This window comes from Lepidochelys olivacea (assembly GCF_965140295.1).
Source record: "Lepidochelys olivacea isolate rLepOli2 genome assembly, chromosome: 18".
In the NCBI taxonomy this organism is placed as follows: domain Eukaryota; kingdom Metazoa; phylum Chordata; order Testudines; family Cheloniidae; genus Lepidochelys; species Lepidochelys olivacea.
This window is the reverse complement of record NC_140428.1, coordinates 8,282,429-8,299,794: the sequence shown is the minus strand read 5'-3', so window position 1 is coordinate 8,299,794 and position 17,366 is coordinate 8,282,429. Positions and strand designations below refer to the sequence as shown.

The following is a 17,366-nucleotide window of genomic DNA, read 5'->3' as shown; positions in this document are numbered from 1 at the left end:
CACCGTCCTACAGCCAGACATCCCCCTGGGAAGGGAAGGGGAGGGAGCCATCCCACTGCAAGGCAGCCCTCTAGCTATTCTGAAAGGGTCCTTAGTCCCGGGCTCCCCCTGCAGAGGGGCTGAGCCAGGCTGCAGCCTGGAGCCGGGGAGCCCAGTGGGGTGGCAGGGGAGTCACTGGTGTCAGTGGGCGCAGCTCCCCCATGGTCGATCATCCTGCCCCCTCACTCCCGGCTGGGATGGGGGCTGGCCCTGGACGAGCCTGGCTCACAGCTGTCTCTGTGTCCTGCAGGGAAGGCAGGCGGGGCTCCATTCAGGTGGATGGCGAGGAGCTGGTGAGCGGGGAGTCACCAGGCAGCAACGTCATGGTGAACACCCAAGGCAGTGTGTACATAGGTGAGGCTGGGCTGGCGCCCTGGGGACCTGCAGGGCACGAGCGGACGGGCTGTGTGGGACTTGGGAGACCTGGGTGTACTTGGGGAGGGGGAGGGGAGGAACTGGGGCTCTCCCCTACCCCTGCCCGCTAGCTGGGCCCTCCTGCCCAGGGACCTAGTGCCCAGGAGCCCTGTCTGAACCAGCACCACCGCTTCTGGAACAGAAGAAGGAGTGAGAGGGCTGCCAGGCCGGGCACTTCCCATGGCGGGATGGGGCCAGCGGAGCCCAGGTGTGTCACATGGTGCGATTCTGCACACTCACGGGTTTGGGATGCGCTGAGAGGATCGTGGTCACTTGGGGAATTCCCATAAACCCCCCTCCCAAGAAGGGAGAGAAGGGTCTAGTGATTAGAGCAGGGAAGGGGAGGGGGTTCCATCCCCAGCTCTGCCCCTCGCCCTGTGTGTGTCCTTAGCTCGCTCCATGCCTCGGTTTCCCCACCGCTCCATGTGAACAGGACGTAAGAGCTGCCGTGCTGGGTCTGACTCAGTCCGTCCAGCCTGCTCTCTGACAGGCCATGAAGAGCAGTGGGCCATGTGGAGTGATCCAGTCCCGGCTGTGGCCATTGGAGCGCTCGGGACAGCCTGGGGCTGCCCCCGGCAGTGTCTTTGGGAGCTGACTGTTTCTCCTCTCGCCCCCAGGAGGCGCTCCTGCCATCCGAGCCCTGACCGCCGGCAAGTTCCGCTCCGGAATCACAGGGTGCATTAAAAACCTGGTGCTGAGCCACGAGCAGCCGGGCCAGCCGCCGCGGCAGCCCATTGACTTGCAGCATCACTCGGAGGCGGGAGTTAACATGCAGGAGTGCCCCTCATAGGCTGGCTGCCACCGGCCCCGTCCGCCGCCGGCCCCGTCCGCAGGCCGATTGGGGGACCTCGGCTGCTTATTATTACGATGATTCATTTTTGTAAAGAAACCCAGAGGAAAATGGAGCTTCGCTGCTACCCCAAGCGAGTGGGGGAAGGGTTTGTTTGTGTGATTGGCGCGTGGCAGCAGGGGGCAGCCCCGCCTCCCGCCAGCCCCACGGGAACGCGGACCCTTCGCACCTGAGGAGACGGTGGATTTGACCCAACCGCCATGGGCCCGTGGCCATAGACAGCCGGGAGCCCAACCCAGCGCCAGCCCCTCCACGTCCTGCCCAGCAAGGGCCCCACGGGATGGGGAGCCCACCCCTCTGCCTTCCAGCTTCAGCACTCGGAGCATGTGCCCCTGAGCTGAGCGGGACGGAGGGTGCCAGCTGGCTCTGCTGTGCCCCATGCCCGCTGAGGGATGGGGGTCTGGGGAGACGGGGCATCTTTTCTCCTCTGGGGAGAGATGGGATCCACATTCATCCTTCCAGAGTTAGGAGAGTGGGATCGAAGTCACAGCCCACTTTGCAGGTGGCATGCCTCACCCCGCTCGGGGGGAATCGACAGGAGAGCCTGCCCCCTCTCTCCGGGAGCAGTGAGGGGGCAGGCAGGGGGCTCCCAGCCTGGTCACCCCCACCCCCTCCATTCCATGGGCCAGCACTACAGGAGCCAGCAGGCCAGGGCAGGGGTTCCCACCAGGATCTGGTCTGTTTACACTGGCCGTCCCCATTGCCTCAGCCACACTCCAGCACCCGCACCACGGCTGCCCCAAGCCACTAGCTGAGCTGTCTCCCTAGACCCTCACCCGGAGGGTCATGCCCGCAGAGCAGGAGGGCAGGGGCAGGCTCCTGGAGGGGCAGGCCCCGGGAGCGACAACAGCTCATGCTGCAGGGTACCCTGGCCAGCATCCCGCATGCACAGCTGGGGGCCCAGGCATGACGGCAGCCCCATGGCTCACTCCAGGGCCCCACAGAGAGACCAGTGGTGGCGGCAGGAGCATCCCAGGAGCAGAGGCTGTTACGTGTCCCTATGGGCAGCAACGCAGACCAGCCCTCAGGGCTGGATTGGGACCCCCCCCAAAGATCATTCCTCCCCAGTCAGACGGGCGGACAGACGCAAGTGCCTTACTAGCAGCAGGACCCTCTGGGGTCTGGGCTGCCCCTATTCACCCAACAACCATTGGGCAGACCCTTGAAAGCTGCCCACCCATTCCCTGCCCTGCCGTGCCTGGCAGGGGGCGTTCCCTGCTCTGGAGCCGTCTGCTCACAGGACAATCTTCGCTCACTGCTCTTGCCGGCTCTGCCAGGTCCAGAACTGAGCACTCACCCAGCGCCGAGCCCTGCAAATCGCGCCCCCGACTGCACTGGCTGGAGCTTGCCCAGCACCACATAGTGGGACAGAGACAACTCGGCCTAGGCAGCGGCAGGCTGGGCAGATCAGCCCACTGCAAACAGCCCTTTGCCCCAGCCCACCACCAGCTCCCTGAGCAGAACCGGGAGCTCCAAGGGCACCGGTTCTAACAGAGCCCAGCCAATGTCACCTCTCTGCCTTGAGTGACGTCCCGCCCTGGAGCAAGGTGCCAGCACACGGCACAGGTCCCGCTGCCACTGCCCTGCGTTGCCCTTCTCTCCGGGGCGGCTGCCACCCCAGAGACCGGCAGGGAGCCGGGCTGCTTGTGTTCCTGCCATTCAGATGGCGTCCTAACGCACCCAACCCCAGACCACGTCCGGCTCGTGCTGTTTCACTGGATTCTTATTAAACGACAAGTAACGCCTGAGCTGTCTGTCGGAGGGTGAGCTGCACCTCGCCCCGTGTGTCTGCTTCGGGCGCCTGCCAGCCGGGCCAGGACTCAATACAGGGGGTGTTAGCAGTTGTCCCATGGGTCCCTCTTTGTTAACGAGTCACCAAACAGCTGCCAGTGAGGGGGCAGGCAGGGGGCTGGATGCAGAGTCTGGCAGGGCCCCACCAGTCCTATGGGCCCATTAAGCCGAGCCAGCACCTGGTGGGGCTTCATGGGGGAGTGTGATGGGAGCCAGGCGAAGGCCACGCTCCTCTTCCACTGGCTGGGGAGCAGCGTTTCCCTTGGGGTGTTTGGGCTAGGGCCCTGGCCCCTGCTGGACCTGCCAGCCCTGCTTGCCCCCGTCCCAGAGCCTCCTTTGGGGAGCCCAGCTGCAGCCGGATGGAGCCGGTGCTGTTTGTGCAGGAGCTGGGGGAAAGCCCCAGGGCCCCTTTAGCAGAAGATGGGGGTTGGTCACTGTTCCTAAATAAGCCGTGCTGAACCAGCCCGGTGCCTGGCTTCCCAGCCTCAGCCGGGTCACGCAGGGGGCAGCAGTGGCCATTGGTGTCGGCTCTCCTGGGCCTGGTTTCCAGTGGGGCCGAATGCCGGCAGCTCCTGGGGCTGCAGAGGAGTTCGCAGGCTTGGAGCTGCTGCCAAATCTGGCCCCTAGCACAGACCGGGCACCTGGAAAACAAGGTGCCCCAAAGCGCCTGGTTGTGACAAGGTGGGTGCAGCACCCCAGGAAATGGCCAGGCCTGGTCACCCCCAAAGCTCTTGCAATAGCATGACCCCAGCAACACGGGCCGTACTAGTGATGCCGCCCAGCCCTCCCCGCCTGCAGGGCCAGCTCAGGGCTGGGCGCACACAGCTCCCAAGCAAAGGGTGGGCTTGTTTTATTAGCGCTGGGCTCACATCCTCCGCCAGCTGCACCCCACAGGGTGGGACAGTGCGTTTGGTGCGGCAGGCTTCACAACAACACTCACAGGCCGATCTGGGGGGCACGCAGCCTGCCCCCAGCCGCGCCGTGCTCAGAGGCCGGGGGCCAAGCCCCACCCAGGCCAGTGACTCCGTCGCTCCTTCCACCACCCGCAGCGCTCACTGGGGCAGCTCCCGGGCCCCCGAGCAGCCCTCTGGGCCCTTGTGTTTTGGAGGCTGCCGCCTCTGGGGGAAGGCACATGGGGCCTGGCCCGTGCCTATGGGAGTGGGCAGGGGGGGTAGGGGGAGCTGCCCCATCCCCTCTCATCTCCCCCCACCCACCCCACCAAGCCAGCAGAGGGCACGGGCAGGAGAGGTCGGATCCCTGCTCCTCCGGCCGGGGGGAGGCCCAGTGCCCGCCCCCGGGCAAAGATGGCACGGCTGGCATCAGAGGGGCAGGTCGTCGCTGTGCTGCGGCGTCACTTTGCCGGAACAGCCCTGGTTCCTGTGGGCACAGCTGCGGGGGCAGAGCTGGCATGAGGCCCACACGGAGTTGCAGCCAGGCAGGAACCGGCAGGCCCCAAGTCTCCAGACAAACCAGCCAGGGGACCAGCAGCACCAGAGCAGGAGGGCTGAGCCCACGCCCAGCCCCAGGAGGATGTAGAGGGGCAGCAGGGAGCCTGAGCTCCTCTCACCTGGAGAGGAAGGAAAAGGGCTGGGGGCAGTGAGTGCCAGGTGCCTCCCTTCTCCTCCCCAGCACTGCTCTGTGGCCGTCTCTGCCCCCAAACGCCCTCGACGTGCTGGAGCCAAAAGCAGACAACTCTGGCGAGCCTGTCCTGCCACAGGGTGGGCAGAGCCCAGGGGGCTCCCGTGCCCTCAGTGCCCCAGCCATGGGGCCACAGGGCCTGAGTTGCTGCCAGCCTGCTCCTTCTGCCATGTGGTGCTAAGCCAGCTGCACTGTGCATGGGGGCACGAGACACCAGGGACAGGGTGGATGCGGGCCGCAGGGGACAGCTGGCAATGCTGCATCACACGGCCAGGCGTTGGCCCTTGGAGGGTCGCTGTAGGGGGCACGTTGGGAGAGGAACAACACAGGTGCCTGTTGCAGGGCCCAGGGCCTCGGCGAGGGTCAGTGTGAGACAGCAGCTGATCTCCCACTCGCCTGCCGAGCCGCTACTCCTCGAGCCTGAGCTCAGAGCGGGGGGAGGAGGAACACACACGTAAACATGCCTGTCATCGCACACGCAGCCACCTGCCATTGCACGTGTCCATGCATGCACACATCATACACCCACCTGTCGTTACACACTTTGCACGTCATGGCACACACCTGTCAGTACACCCATTGCACACATGGACATACCGGTCATTACACACGCACACACACCCGTCATTGCATACACCGTCACCATGCACACACGTCTGTCATTGCACAGGGACATACACAGCTGCTAGGGCATATGCACACATGTAAACATGCAACTACCTGCCATTACACGCATATGCACGTGTCATGGCACATAGACACATACACGTCATTACACAAACCTGCACACAGGCCTTTCATTCCACACGTGCCATCATAAGTTTGTCATTATACATCCAGCTGTCGTTGCACACGAGCCCATATCTGTCATTATATACACACGTCATTGCATATGGACACACACCTGCCATTACACACACATCATCACGTGTCTGGCATGACACACACAGAGCTCTCGTTGCACACACACACATCAGTCAACCCTTCTGCAAAGTGCTGGGGGCATCCTGGGCTTTGACCTCCCAGGAGCAAGCTCAGATTGGGCAGAAAGGGCCCTGGCTGCCCGCCGGTTCAGGCTCCCCCCGGGGCATGTCGCAGGGGCTCAAGCACCCACTGAAAATAAATAGGGGGTGCTCTGCCCTGCCCCCACTTGGCCTCTCCCCACCCCGAGGTCCCGCCCCTGCTCAGCCTCTTCCCCTGCTCGCATGGGGTGGAGGGAGGAGGGGACAGAGCAGAGCACCCACCGCCTGCGAGTGGGCGGGTCCCAGACCCTGGCCCTGCCCCAGTCCCCGTCTGTACCATGGGGAACAGCCCAGCCCTGCCCCCAGGGCACGTGGAGAAATCCATTAACAATGCCAGATGCTGAGCACATTTCTGGGCCAGGCCCGGGACTTTGCACTTGGACTTAGGTACCTGCTGCAGGCTTGTCCAGGGGCGCAGTGTCTGGGGCCAAGGGGTGGCTCTTCTCTGCCCCGGCACAAGCCGCCATGCAGGGGGTGACGCTGGCTGCAGGGCTGCTCACCAGCTGGAGAGATGCTGATGTGGGGAGGTGGCCTGCATGGGGGAGAGGAAGAGGGTGTAATTGCACCATCTGCCAGTGCAGGCGTCAGCCCAGCAAAGAGCCCCCAGGCCAGGAAAACCCTTGGAGGGGAGCAGCCCTGAGCTCCTGCTGCCCCCTCCCACCCCAGCAGCCCTTCCCTGGCAGCTGCCTCACTAAAGGCCTCAGAGCCCCCCACCTCCCCGTCCGTTTGCTCCCCCGTCCTCCCATCCAGAATGCTCCCCCGCGCTCCCAACTGCACCAGGCAGGATCGGGCCCATATTTTCCAGCCCTCTTGTCCATTACTGCTCTCGGGGGCACTCCCTCTCCCCCGCCCTTGCCCTGGGTTCTCCCCACCCGCACTGACCTCTGCACTTGGCAGGGGGGTGGGCCGCCTGGTCCGAGCCGTCCCCGCAGTTATCGATGCCCATCCGGTCACACACCAGGCTCCTGGGGATGCACTTGCTGTTCCGGCACTGGAAGTACGGCTCCTCGCTGCACTCCATGAAGCCTGAAATGGAGATGGCCAGCACTGACAGCGTGGCTGGGAGCAGCTGGGAGCATGCACTGGCATGGGTACGTGACTCAATGGCAGAGAGGGAAACGTGACCAAGCTGCCAGGCTCCCGGGGATGAGGTGTTTAGGGTGCAGGAGGTGGCTCAGGGCTGGGGCAAGAGCTTGGGGTGTGGGCTCTGGGAAGGCGTTTGAGTGCAGGAGGGGATTCTGAGGTGGGGGAGGGGGGTGGGGCATGGGAGGAAGTTTGGGAGTGGGGATCTGGCTGGGCAACACTTACCTCAGGCAGCTCTCGGAAGCAGTCGGCATGTCTGGCTCCTAGGCAGAGGGGCCAGGGCGCTCCGTGCGCTGTCTGTGCCTGCCGGCACCTCCCCCACAGCTCCCACTGGCCAATGGGAGTTGCAGAGTTGGCACTCGGGGCAGGGGCAGTGCGTGGAGCCCCCTGGCTGCCCCTGTGCCTAGGAGCTGGACATGCGGACTGCTTCCAAGAGCTGCGCAGAGCCAGGTCAGGCCTGGAGCCTGCCTTAGCCCCACTGCGCCACCAACTGGACTTTTAGCAGCCTGGTCAGTGGTGCTGACCGGAGCTGCCAGGGTCCCTTTCCAACAGGGTGTTCCAGTCAAAAACTGGCAACCTTAGCCATGCCGCAGAGTTTCAGACCCAGGCTCTCTGCAAGCTGGGGCCCTGCCTGGGGCACTGCAAGCAGGACCTTAACACCCCACTAGCCACAGGTGAGACAGCAGGGCGAGCATGCCAAGAGGCTAAAGGACATGGCAGCACCTACTGCTCTGGAGGGGAGATGGCCTCTCCTGTCAGGGGGGCGGCATCAGAGCAGCGGGGGTGTCTGACCAGGGAGAATGGCCTTTGGTTTCTCTTGGAACCACTGGCTCTGGGGCCTGGCAGTGACCACTGAGAGCGGAGCCAGGCTATCGCGCCACCAACGCCCTGCTCACTGGCATCAGGGGCGGGGCGTCACTCATCTCAGCAGGGCCATGAGTTCACCCTGACTAAAGGGCTCTTTGCAGGGCTAGAAACCCTGGGTCTCAGAGCCCGAGACAGTCGGCACAACCTGAAGACCTGAACTACACTGGCCTCAGTGGGGGTGGGGGTGGGTGTGACAGAGAGAGCGAGAGAGCGTGAGGTTGCATGTGAGAGGACATGTGCAACCTTGTGTGAGATGGGGGTGGGTGTGCACACGCCCACGTGCGCAAGGGTGTGTGTACAGGAGCGTGTGTGCAGCTGTTCATGTGCAGCCTTGTGTGAGACTCTGGGTGCGTGCACGCAGGCCTGTGTGTGTGGAAGCATTTGTGCAGCCTTGTGTGAGACGCGGTATGCGTGTGTCTGTGTGCAGCCGTGTGTGTGTGTGTGTATAGGGGTGTGTGCAGACAGCGTGTGTCCAGGAATATATGTGCAGCTGTGCGTGGGGGGCCTAGGCACACGTCATTCTGTGTTCCAGGCAACTGTGGAGTCCCTGGCAAACAGGTGCGTTTTCCCCGTGCCCTGATGGGTGTTCATCGCCATCACACGCGCTTGCGGCCAAGCCCATGTCACTCCTGATTCACCCCCCACCCCGCCAACCAGGTGGCCTTTGGAATCTGCACCCCCTGGGCGTTCATGGGCCAGCCCTGCCTCTGCTCCCCGGCCTGCACCTGATCCAGCCACCCCAGGACAAGACTCCTGTACAGCCTGGCGGGGATTCAGCAGGCGGCACAAATACTCAGTTTATTTCCTCCACTGAAGCCCTTTGCCACATGTGCCCTGGCCCCGTGACGGCTGGTGACCGGGCCCCAGGGCACAGCTGGCATTGGTCTCCAGGCAGGCGGCGGGGGCTGGGCAGCTGATCTTTGGGCTGGACACTGTGCTTGTCTGGCAAGGTCCTTTGGCTCGTGCCCCTGCACGTGTTGCACCTCACCCAGTCGGAAGGATGTAAAATCGCCGACGAAATCCACCCGGGGCTGCTGCCCCCGTGTCACCAAGCGGAGGGTCAGGTAGTTCCCGGTGGACAGGATGGGCCTGGGGATGCTCTTCCCACACAGCGGGACCCCCAGGGGCTCGGCAGCACGACCTCTGCCATCATAGAACTGCACATACGATCCAGCATTGCAGGGATCCTGAAGCTCCCAGTCTCCACCAGACGAGGTCTGTCCAGGCCCCCTTTGGCTGGGCCGGCTGGTCTCTGGGGGCAGAGGCGCTCCGGTGGCAGTGGGTGGGGGCCTGCCGCTGGGGGCCAGGCGCAGCAAGCTGTACACCAAGAAGAATCGGAACTGAAACTGGACTTTGTCTTTGGGCGACGCGGCCTGCATGGTGAGGGAGCAGTCTGTCCCCGTGGCCACGAAGTAGTAGCGCCGGGAGTCCCTGTGCGAATTGATAATCAGCCCGTCGTCTCTGATGGTCAGGCCACAAAAATCCACCAGGTTCACTGAGGCGGGGGAGAGAGAGAGAGTTGCCACCCGAGCCCCAGCAGGATGTGCAGCCCCTGAATCCCAGTGCCTCTGTCCCTGCCTCGGGAGACGGCAAAGCATGGAAACGGCCCTGGGGGGGAGCCGGCTCGTCCCCGCCTAGCGCCCAGCTGCGCTAACAACATGCACCAGCTCGCACGGCTGCAGCCTGCTCTGGGGACACACAGATACCGCCTTCCTCCTCTGACCCCAAGGGCCAGGATGCACAAACCCCACAGCAGGTAGGAAGGGGTTAAAGAGCAGCCATGGGATCGGGCAGCCCCGCCCTGCACACCTGTGACTGATGCCAGGTTTGGAGGAGATGCTTACCAGGGAGAAGCCCAGCTCAGAGGACCCCAGCCCTGGGAGGGCATCAGGCCTCTACCCCTCAGCTCCCAGAGGGGAGCCCAGCTGCTGTCAGGCTCCTGCACACAGCGGGTGCAGGACGATGGCCAGGCTGCTGGTGGGACAGGAGGCATGGTGCTGGGCTCTACTGCTGTTAGTTTGGTTTTCATGCTTTGCTGCCGCACCCCCTGGCTTGAAATGGTTTCCATCATTAACAGTTTGGTTTCAAGTCTCTCAGCACCCCCACTATAAAAACGGTTCCAGCACCCCTGGCTGTGGCAGCGGCTGAGACCACGAGCCTGGTCCCAGGGCAGGATGCAGACAAGGCGAGCCCCTGCACCCAAGCTGGGCTGGTTCAGGAAGTAGCTGAGGGAAGAAGAAAGAGGGCTGATGAGGCAGAAAACCCACTTGCTGCAGGGTCCCTGGGCTGGATCCAGGGTGGAGGCAGGGACTGGGTCCCTACAGGCTAACCAAGGGGGCTGTATGGAGGCCCCAGACACAGGGGCCAGAAGGACTAAGGGGCTGGACCTGGGGCAATGTCATGGCACTGTTGAGTTAAGCTCTGGTTCATCCGAAAGGGCTGAATGTAACTGTGCCCTGGCTGGAGGCCATGGGCGGATGGGACAGCCGGTCGCAGGGGCTACGGAGAGGCAATACCCTGAGACACCGCGCCCAGCCACAGGGCAGCACGTCAGCTTGCAAGGCACACCCCCACACAGCAAAGCCCCGCAGAGAGGTAACAGCCCCCCCAAGGTCACAGTGGTTCCCAGGATGAAGTCTGTCTGGGGGGATAATCCCAGGGCTGCTGGGAGCTGGGCCAGCTGAGTGCAGGGGACTGGCAGGCCGTAAATCTCAGGCAGTATTCTTGGCACTGGGACTCGGCCAGAGATTTCACTGCCATGACTCTGGCCATGCTCCATCTGGGGGGCACCGGGCACGAGGGGCTGGTGCTCTTTGGAACCTGTTGTCCACAACAACCTGCACCAGTCATGGCTGCTGCTGCCCGAACTTCCAGTCAGAGAGAAGGGGTGGCAGGGAGGAGACCTACAGCCACTCTTCAATGCCCCAGAGAACTACAGCTTTGACAAACCTTCCCAATAGACTGACTGGAAGCCGTAATTTGCAAGATTTTGAACTGCTAAAAAAAACTCCACAAAGAAACTGGAGATATTCAGGTATCGTCTCTAATTTATGCTATGGGGAAACAGGTCGAGAATATCTTTACATCTATTGACTTTACTGAAGATAATCACAAAGATGACTATGAACAAGTTTTGGCTATGTTTGATGCATATTTTCTACCTCAGAGAAATGTAGTTTATGAAAAAGCATGTTTTCACCAGAGAATTCAAAAACCAGGGGAAAATGTTGACTGTTTTATAAGAGCTCTGGATACACTGGCTGAAACCTGAGATTTGGGGAATCCAAAACAGGAAAATATCAGAGTCAGGCTGGTTATTGGGTTAACAGATAAAAGCCTTTCACAGCAGCTACAGCTGAAGAGATTTAACCCCAGCCACAGCTATGCAGAGAGTGAAGCAGTCAGAATTAGCCAAACAACAGGCCAAATGGCAGGAGCAACTTGAAAAACCTGAAACTAGATTAAAAGCTGCAGACAGACACTTGCATGTTATCATAAAACCCTGAGGCCAGGAGAAAGAACTCCCAGGCTAAGAGGGACAAATTCCAGCCTAGTGCCCAAGGTGTGGAAAAAGTCGTATCCCAAGAGATGATTCATGTCCAGCCAGAGGCGCATGGTGTAATATGTGCATGAAATATGGACATTTTTTGGCTGTTTGCCACCACAGGGAGTTGACTCATATTACAGACAATCAAGACGAGCTGTTGTTCTGGGATCTATCACTGCTGGTGACACAGAATGTACCTGGAGAGTGAAACGGACTATTCCGTTGGCAAGACTATTGACTTTAAAATTGACTCAGAGCTGACATCACAGTCGTCTCAGCAATTGCCTTCAACCTCTCCCAAAGCTGAATTTACCTGTCACAGCTCAGGCTAGCCCTGGAGGGATTCTGAGCTGCATGGGCCAGCTCACCACAGAACACCTTACAAAGACAAGAGCTTTGTGTTCACAGTGTATGTGATCCAAGGACACAGACCAACAGCCTTCCCGGCCACAGCGGAGCAGCCATGATGGGCCTAGTGAGAAAGGTGGATGAACTCCATGGAATATTTGGTGATATTGGACTTCTGAAAGAAGATCCAGTGCAATGACCTTAAGAGCCAATGCTGAACCATACAGTGTACCTACACCGTGCAGGATTCCTAGCCCATTACTTCATAAAGTGGAAACTGAGTTAAAGAGAATGGAGCGGCTTGGCATAATCAAGCCAACTGCATGGTGTGCCCCAATGGTACCAGAAATAAAGAAAAATAGAAAAATACAAATCTGTATGGATCTTAACAGTCTTAATGAATTTGCTGTGAGACAAAAATCTACCCTTCCACCACTGGCTGACTTCCTCCCCAAAATGAAAGGAGCTACAGTATTCTCCAAGCTGGATGCCTTGAGTGGATTCTGGCAAATTCCGTTAGCCACAGAAAGTGCTAAACTGACTACATTTATCAGACCCTTTGGGAGATTTTGCTTTGATTTTGCTTTTGGAATTGCCAGTGCACCTGAAATTTTTCAAAAAACAATGGCAGAATTGCTAACTAATGCAAATGGAGTTGTCGTTTCCATGGATGATATTCTGATATCCTGTCCTCACAGCAGATGGTAACTGGCTCCTCACAGTCAAAAGCTGGGCAGAGCACTCTGATAGTCTCCTGAACTGTCAATCCACTATGTCCAATGGAGCCATTGACTCAAGCCCGCAGTGTCCTGTCCTGGAGGGGCTAGCTGTGGACCTTTCTTTAGACAAAGTTACTAAGGCCATCAAGCAGCTGTTCAGGGGCAAGTCTCCACCCCTGGTTGCATTCCACTTAATGTGTACAAATGTGGAGGTGTTCACCTGGTCAGAAAACTCACCAACTTTTTCAAGTCTATATAGGAACAGGACACTGTGCCCCAGGAGTATAAAGATGCCTTCATAGTCCATCTATACAAGAGGAAGGGAAGCATACCTTGCAGTGAGAACCATCGTGGAATTGCACAACTGTCTATAGTGGGGAAGATCCTTGTAGTCCTCAGCAAGCTCATCTCTCACTTAGTGGACTCGGTGTATCCAGAGTCACAGTGTGGCTTTTGTCCTGGCCATGGCACCATGGACATGAGTTTTGCAGAGAAGGCTGGTGAACAGAACAAGGACCTGTACATGGTGTTTGCTGGCCTGACCAAGGCCTTCGGCACAGTGAATCACAAGGGCATGTGGAAACTCCTCCATAATTTTGGCTGCCCAGAGAAGAGGATTGCTGTCATCTGCTCACTTCATGATGGCATAATGGGCAGGGTTATGGAGACTCATCAGAAGCCTTCCCTGTCACCAACGGCAATGGCTCTCAACCTTCCCAGACTACTGTACCCCTTTCAGGGGTCTGATGTGTCTTGTGTACCCCCAAGTTTCACCTCACTTAAACTACTTGCTAGTAATTATAAAATAAATCAATTAGAATATAAATATTGTACTTACATTTCAGTGTATATAGAGCAATATAAACAAGTCATTGTCTGCATGACATTTTAGTTTGTACTGTGGGGGGAGATAGCTTAGTGGTTTGAGCATTAGCCTGCTAAACCCAGGGTTGTGAATTCAATCCTTGAGGGGGCCATTTAGGGATCTGGGCCAAAAATTGGGGATTGGTCCTGCTTTGAGCAGGGGGTTGGACTAGATGACCTCCTGAGGTCCCTTCCAACCCTGATATTCTATGACTTCACTAGTGCTTTCTATGTAGCCTGTTGTATAACTAGGCAAATATCTAGATGAGTTGATGTACCCCCTGGAAGATCTCTGCGTACCCTTGATTGAGAACCACTGACCAATGGCACCAAACAAGGATGTGTAATGGCTCCAGCCCTCTTTGCCACTGTCTTTTCAGCCATGCTCTTGGTCACATTCCAGGACTTTGACAGAGACGTAGACTTCTGGTTTATATTGGATGAGGGGTCTAGTCAATCTACAGCAACTCAGGGCCTGCACCAAGGTAACTGAACAGCTACTAAGAGATCTCCTGTTTGCTGACACCTGTGCTCTCCCTACACACACACTCGAGGACATTCAGCTTATTGTGGACCATTCTTCCTATGCCTCAAAATGCTTCAGTTTCACACTCAGCCTGACAAAGACAGAGGTCATGCACCAGCCAGCATCAGACCACCTGCATCATGATCCCATTGTCACAACCGACAACACACCCCTCAACTCAATCAGGAAATTCTGCTGCCCGGGTACCATGTTGGATGATGAGATCACTCAGCACCTGGCAAAGGCCAGCTTGACATTTGCCAGGCTCACCCATGAACTCCAAAGGGAACGTGGAGTCTGCCTCAGAACCAAGATAAAAAACCTACCACTCTCTTGTACTCACCTCACTCCTCCATGGGGCAACACATGGACGTTCTACGAACACCACATTAAACAGCTGAAGAGCTTCCATCTATGCTGCCTAAGATCCATCTGCAACATCAAGTGGCAGGACAGGATCCCGGCACAGAGGTCACCGAGAGGTGCCAAATCCCTGCCCACAAGAGAATGCTCATCAGGGCTCAGCTTTGCTGGGTTGGACACAAGGTGCGCATGGAGGTTTCCCATACACCGAAACCAGCGCTCTCCAGCCAGCTGAGACAGGAACTGCTCTAAGGATCAATCCATCCTCATATACAAAGACGCCTTGAAGGCCAACCTCAAAGCATGCAAGATAGACATTAAAACCTGGAAACTTGTTGCAATGGACAGACCCAGAGGTAGAGGTCTGTGCCATGAGGCTGTGTCCACATTTGGTTTGTGAGGTGTTTGCAGGGGAAGAGAGCACCTCATAAGGCTAACACCTCAAAACTTCCCATCAACAACAACTACACTTCCAAGACATGAGACTGCATTTGCAAACCCAGGATTGGACTCACTTCTCTTGTGAAATGCCATAAAAACAAATAAACCCAGAACTTAGGTCACTACTAACTGAACACTCACCTGTTGAAGCAATGAGAGAATCCATAACACTCTGATAAGTGGAACTTCCATGGAAGACACACCAAAACCCTCAATAAAGTCCTATGCCTTATCAGGCACTCTGGACTGAAGCTAAGAAGGAAAAATCCATCTTCCACCGAACCCAAAGGAGTTTTTGGAACAAACAATAAAGAAAGATGGAATCAGTCCTAGTCCTGAGAAAGTACAAGCAATTCTAGAATTGAATGTACCAATCAATGTACCAAAACTGAGACGTATATTGGGGATGGTACATTACCTTGGTCAATATCTATAAGACCTTTCTTCAGTGACAAAATCACTGAACGAACTGTTCAAGTTCAAGACATCTTGGCTATGGGGCCAAACCAAGAAATTGCCTTCAAAAAGGGAAAAGAAATGATTTCAACAGCGCCAGTTCTCAAGAACTATGATGTGAACAAACCCACCCTGGTCAGTGCAGATGCAAGCACCTGTGGCCTCGGTGGTATGTTGTTTTAACAACAGGGCTCTGAGTGGAAATTAGTGCATTTTGCTCTTGCACACTTACGGAAGCAGAAAAATTGTATGAACAAGGAGTGCCTGGCAAGCATATGGGCATGTGAGAATTTTTAGAGATAGCTGTGTGGACTGGATTAATTTTATAGATAGCTGTGTGGGCTGGAGTACCTATGGGGGAAAATGGTAGGTGCTTAGCACCCACTGACAGCCATCTCCCCCTTCCCTCCAGCGCCTCCTGCCGACCAGTGGCCACACCAATCAGCACCTCCCCCTCACTCCCAGCCCCTCCTGCCCACCACGGAATAGCTGTTGTGAAGAAAAAGAATTCAGCACCCAGATCGTACGTGATCGAGCTAACAGTGTAGAGTTCAACAGAAACCATCAACATCTACAGTTTGTTCCTCAAAGAACAATCAACAGAGCAAACTCTGCAGCTGGCAGATGCAGAACAAGTAGACGAGGACTCAAGGATTCCAACATAGCCAGTCACTGCAGCTAATGGACAGCCAGATGACCAAGTCGTTATGCATTCGGGTTGTGTAATTAGAAACCAGTACGATTCAGAGACACTGAACAGACTGATCTGTACTGAACATCAAAGACAGCGCGACAGTGTAAATACTGTAACTGGTAGGAATGTAGAACTTAAAGGGGGAGATGTGATGGGATGCTAAACTGTATCACATTCTTCAGCCACTAGGCGGCACTGTGTGCGCCATACTTTAGGTGAGCTAACCTTGGCCCTCCCTGGCGGAGCGTTAAGGGATCTAAGGATGAACACAGCTGAGTGTAAGCATGCTCTGTGCCCCGCTCACGTCTGGTTCAGAAGAACATGACAAGGGATATCTCACTGGCTTGAATTAGAGTAGCTTTAGTGATCCCTCCCCTGCTACTTCACAGAGCCATGGATTTTTCAAAGAACCTCACCCAGTGACTTCTGCATCTCGCTCATTACCTTTGCTGGAGATCTGGCTTCACTTGCCCACAATGAGTTAAGTCCGGGGTGAAAGTAACTGAGGCCACTTACCGGTACAGGGCCGGGGCGGCTCCGGCCCCCCTTCCAGGCCGCCTGGCCCGCGCCACCCGGGGCTCCCGTGTTGATTTAAAGGGCCCGGGGCTCCGGACACCGCTTCCGCTACTGCAGCCGTGGCGTCTGGAGCCCCGGGCCCTTTTAAATCACTGGCCCCAGGGCAGCAGCTCCTTTGCCCCCCACCCAGCCCTTCGGCGGCCGGGGGGGCAAAAGGGGCAGGGACGTTAAAGTGCTGCAGGGTCCTTTGCTGTAGCAGCTCTTTAACGTTGCTGCCCCCCACCCCCCACGTCAGTGGCCCCGCCGATGTGCAGAGAGCACAGTCACATCCAAGTGCTGCCACGGCAACGCTTTACTGGGGGCTGGGGCCGGGCCGGGTGGGTTCTTGCCGGTACGCGGTACCAGCCCCTACCGGCTCACTTTCACCCCTGGTTAAGTCTGTGTCTGGTTCTGAGCAACCTCTCTCCTACAGTGCATCTCTGCAAGCCTTTGACCCTCCTCCCGCACTGCCCCTCCCATGGAGACCTAGAAAGCTCACAGACGTTTAACACAGGAGTTCCTAGGAGGCCCACAAGGCTGGAATCTGGGTGCGCACACAACTTGTGTATTTACATCGTTCCCAGACTCTGCAGAGGGCCTCACTCCTCCAGACGTGTTTTCCCAGCAAGCAAATTAAAAAAACAACAGTGGCATCACTTTCCTTTCCGAGTAAACGCACTCGAGCTTTGCCAATTAAAACAAGCTAATTCCATCCCTGCGTTAGCCAAACGCTGCTCCCCAGGAGCAGGCAGGCTCTGCACCACATGCTGGTGAGGGATTATTTTTCACCATTTAAAAATATTTTTAACTTGTTCATATATGATCAACCCTACAATAACAAATCAGCATGCACCTTCCAGTGCTCATGACCAACTCAGTGATAACAAAGGCGCATACGCAGCCTGGGCCTCAGCAGCAGCAGCCCTACAATAACAAACCAGTGCACACAGCACAGTGCACATCCTCAGCAACCCTACAATAACAAACCACCCCATCTTCTTCAATTTCACTAGTGATTTCCCATGTGGAACTGCATCAAATGTTTTCCTTTGTCTACAAAATCAGTTATCTTCTTAAAGAAAGAGGCCAGGCTGGTCTGACATGATCTATCTATTGTAAAACCATGTTGTAGTTTATCCCAGTTACCAT

The 17,366-nt window shown here is 57.3% G+C and overlaps 2 protein-coding genes across 3 annotated transcripts in view; one reads left to right on the top strand and one right to left on the bottom strand.

Annotated features, from left to right (window-relative positions):
• Nucleotides 1-3,051, top strand: part of HSPG2 (heparan sulfate proteoglycan 2) — a 193,686-nt gene extending 190,635 nt beyond the window's left edge. For both annotated transcript variants that reach the window (XM_084651586.1, XM_084651585.1), the window contains exons 94-95: nucleotides 290-393; nucleotides 1,071-3,051. In XM_084651586.1, the coding sequence (XP_084507712.1) occupies nucleotides 290-393; nucleotides 1,071-1,243 (277 nt within the window). In that variant the 3' untranslated portion in view covers nucleotides 1,244-3,051. The remainder of the gene's footprint in view (nucleotides 1-289; nucleotides 394-1,070) is intronic.
• An 875-nt stretch (nucleotides 3,052-3,926) lies between these two features.
• The window catches only part of LDLRAD2 (low density lipoprotein receptor class A domain containing 2), a 31,205-nt gene continuing 17,765 nt past the window's right edge, over nucleotides 3,927-17,366 (bottom strand). Inside the window, exons 2-5 of the mRNA XM_084652127.1 lie at nucleotides 8,693-9,199; nucleotides 6,637-6,780; nucleotides 6,146-6,286; nucleotides 3,927-4,661 (exon numbers count right to left, since the gene is read on the bottom strand). Of these exons, the coding sequence (XP_084508253.1) occupies nucleotides 4,414-4,661; nucleotides 6,146-6,286; nucleotides 6,637-6,780; nucleotides 8,693-9,199 (1,040 nt within the window). The 3' untranslated portion in view covers nucleotides 3,927-4,413. The remainder of the gene's footprint in view (nucleotides 4,662-6,145; nucleotides 6,287-6,636; nucleotides 6,781-8,692; nucleotides 9,200-17,366) is intronic.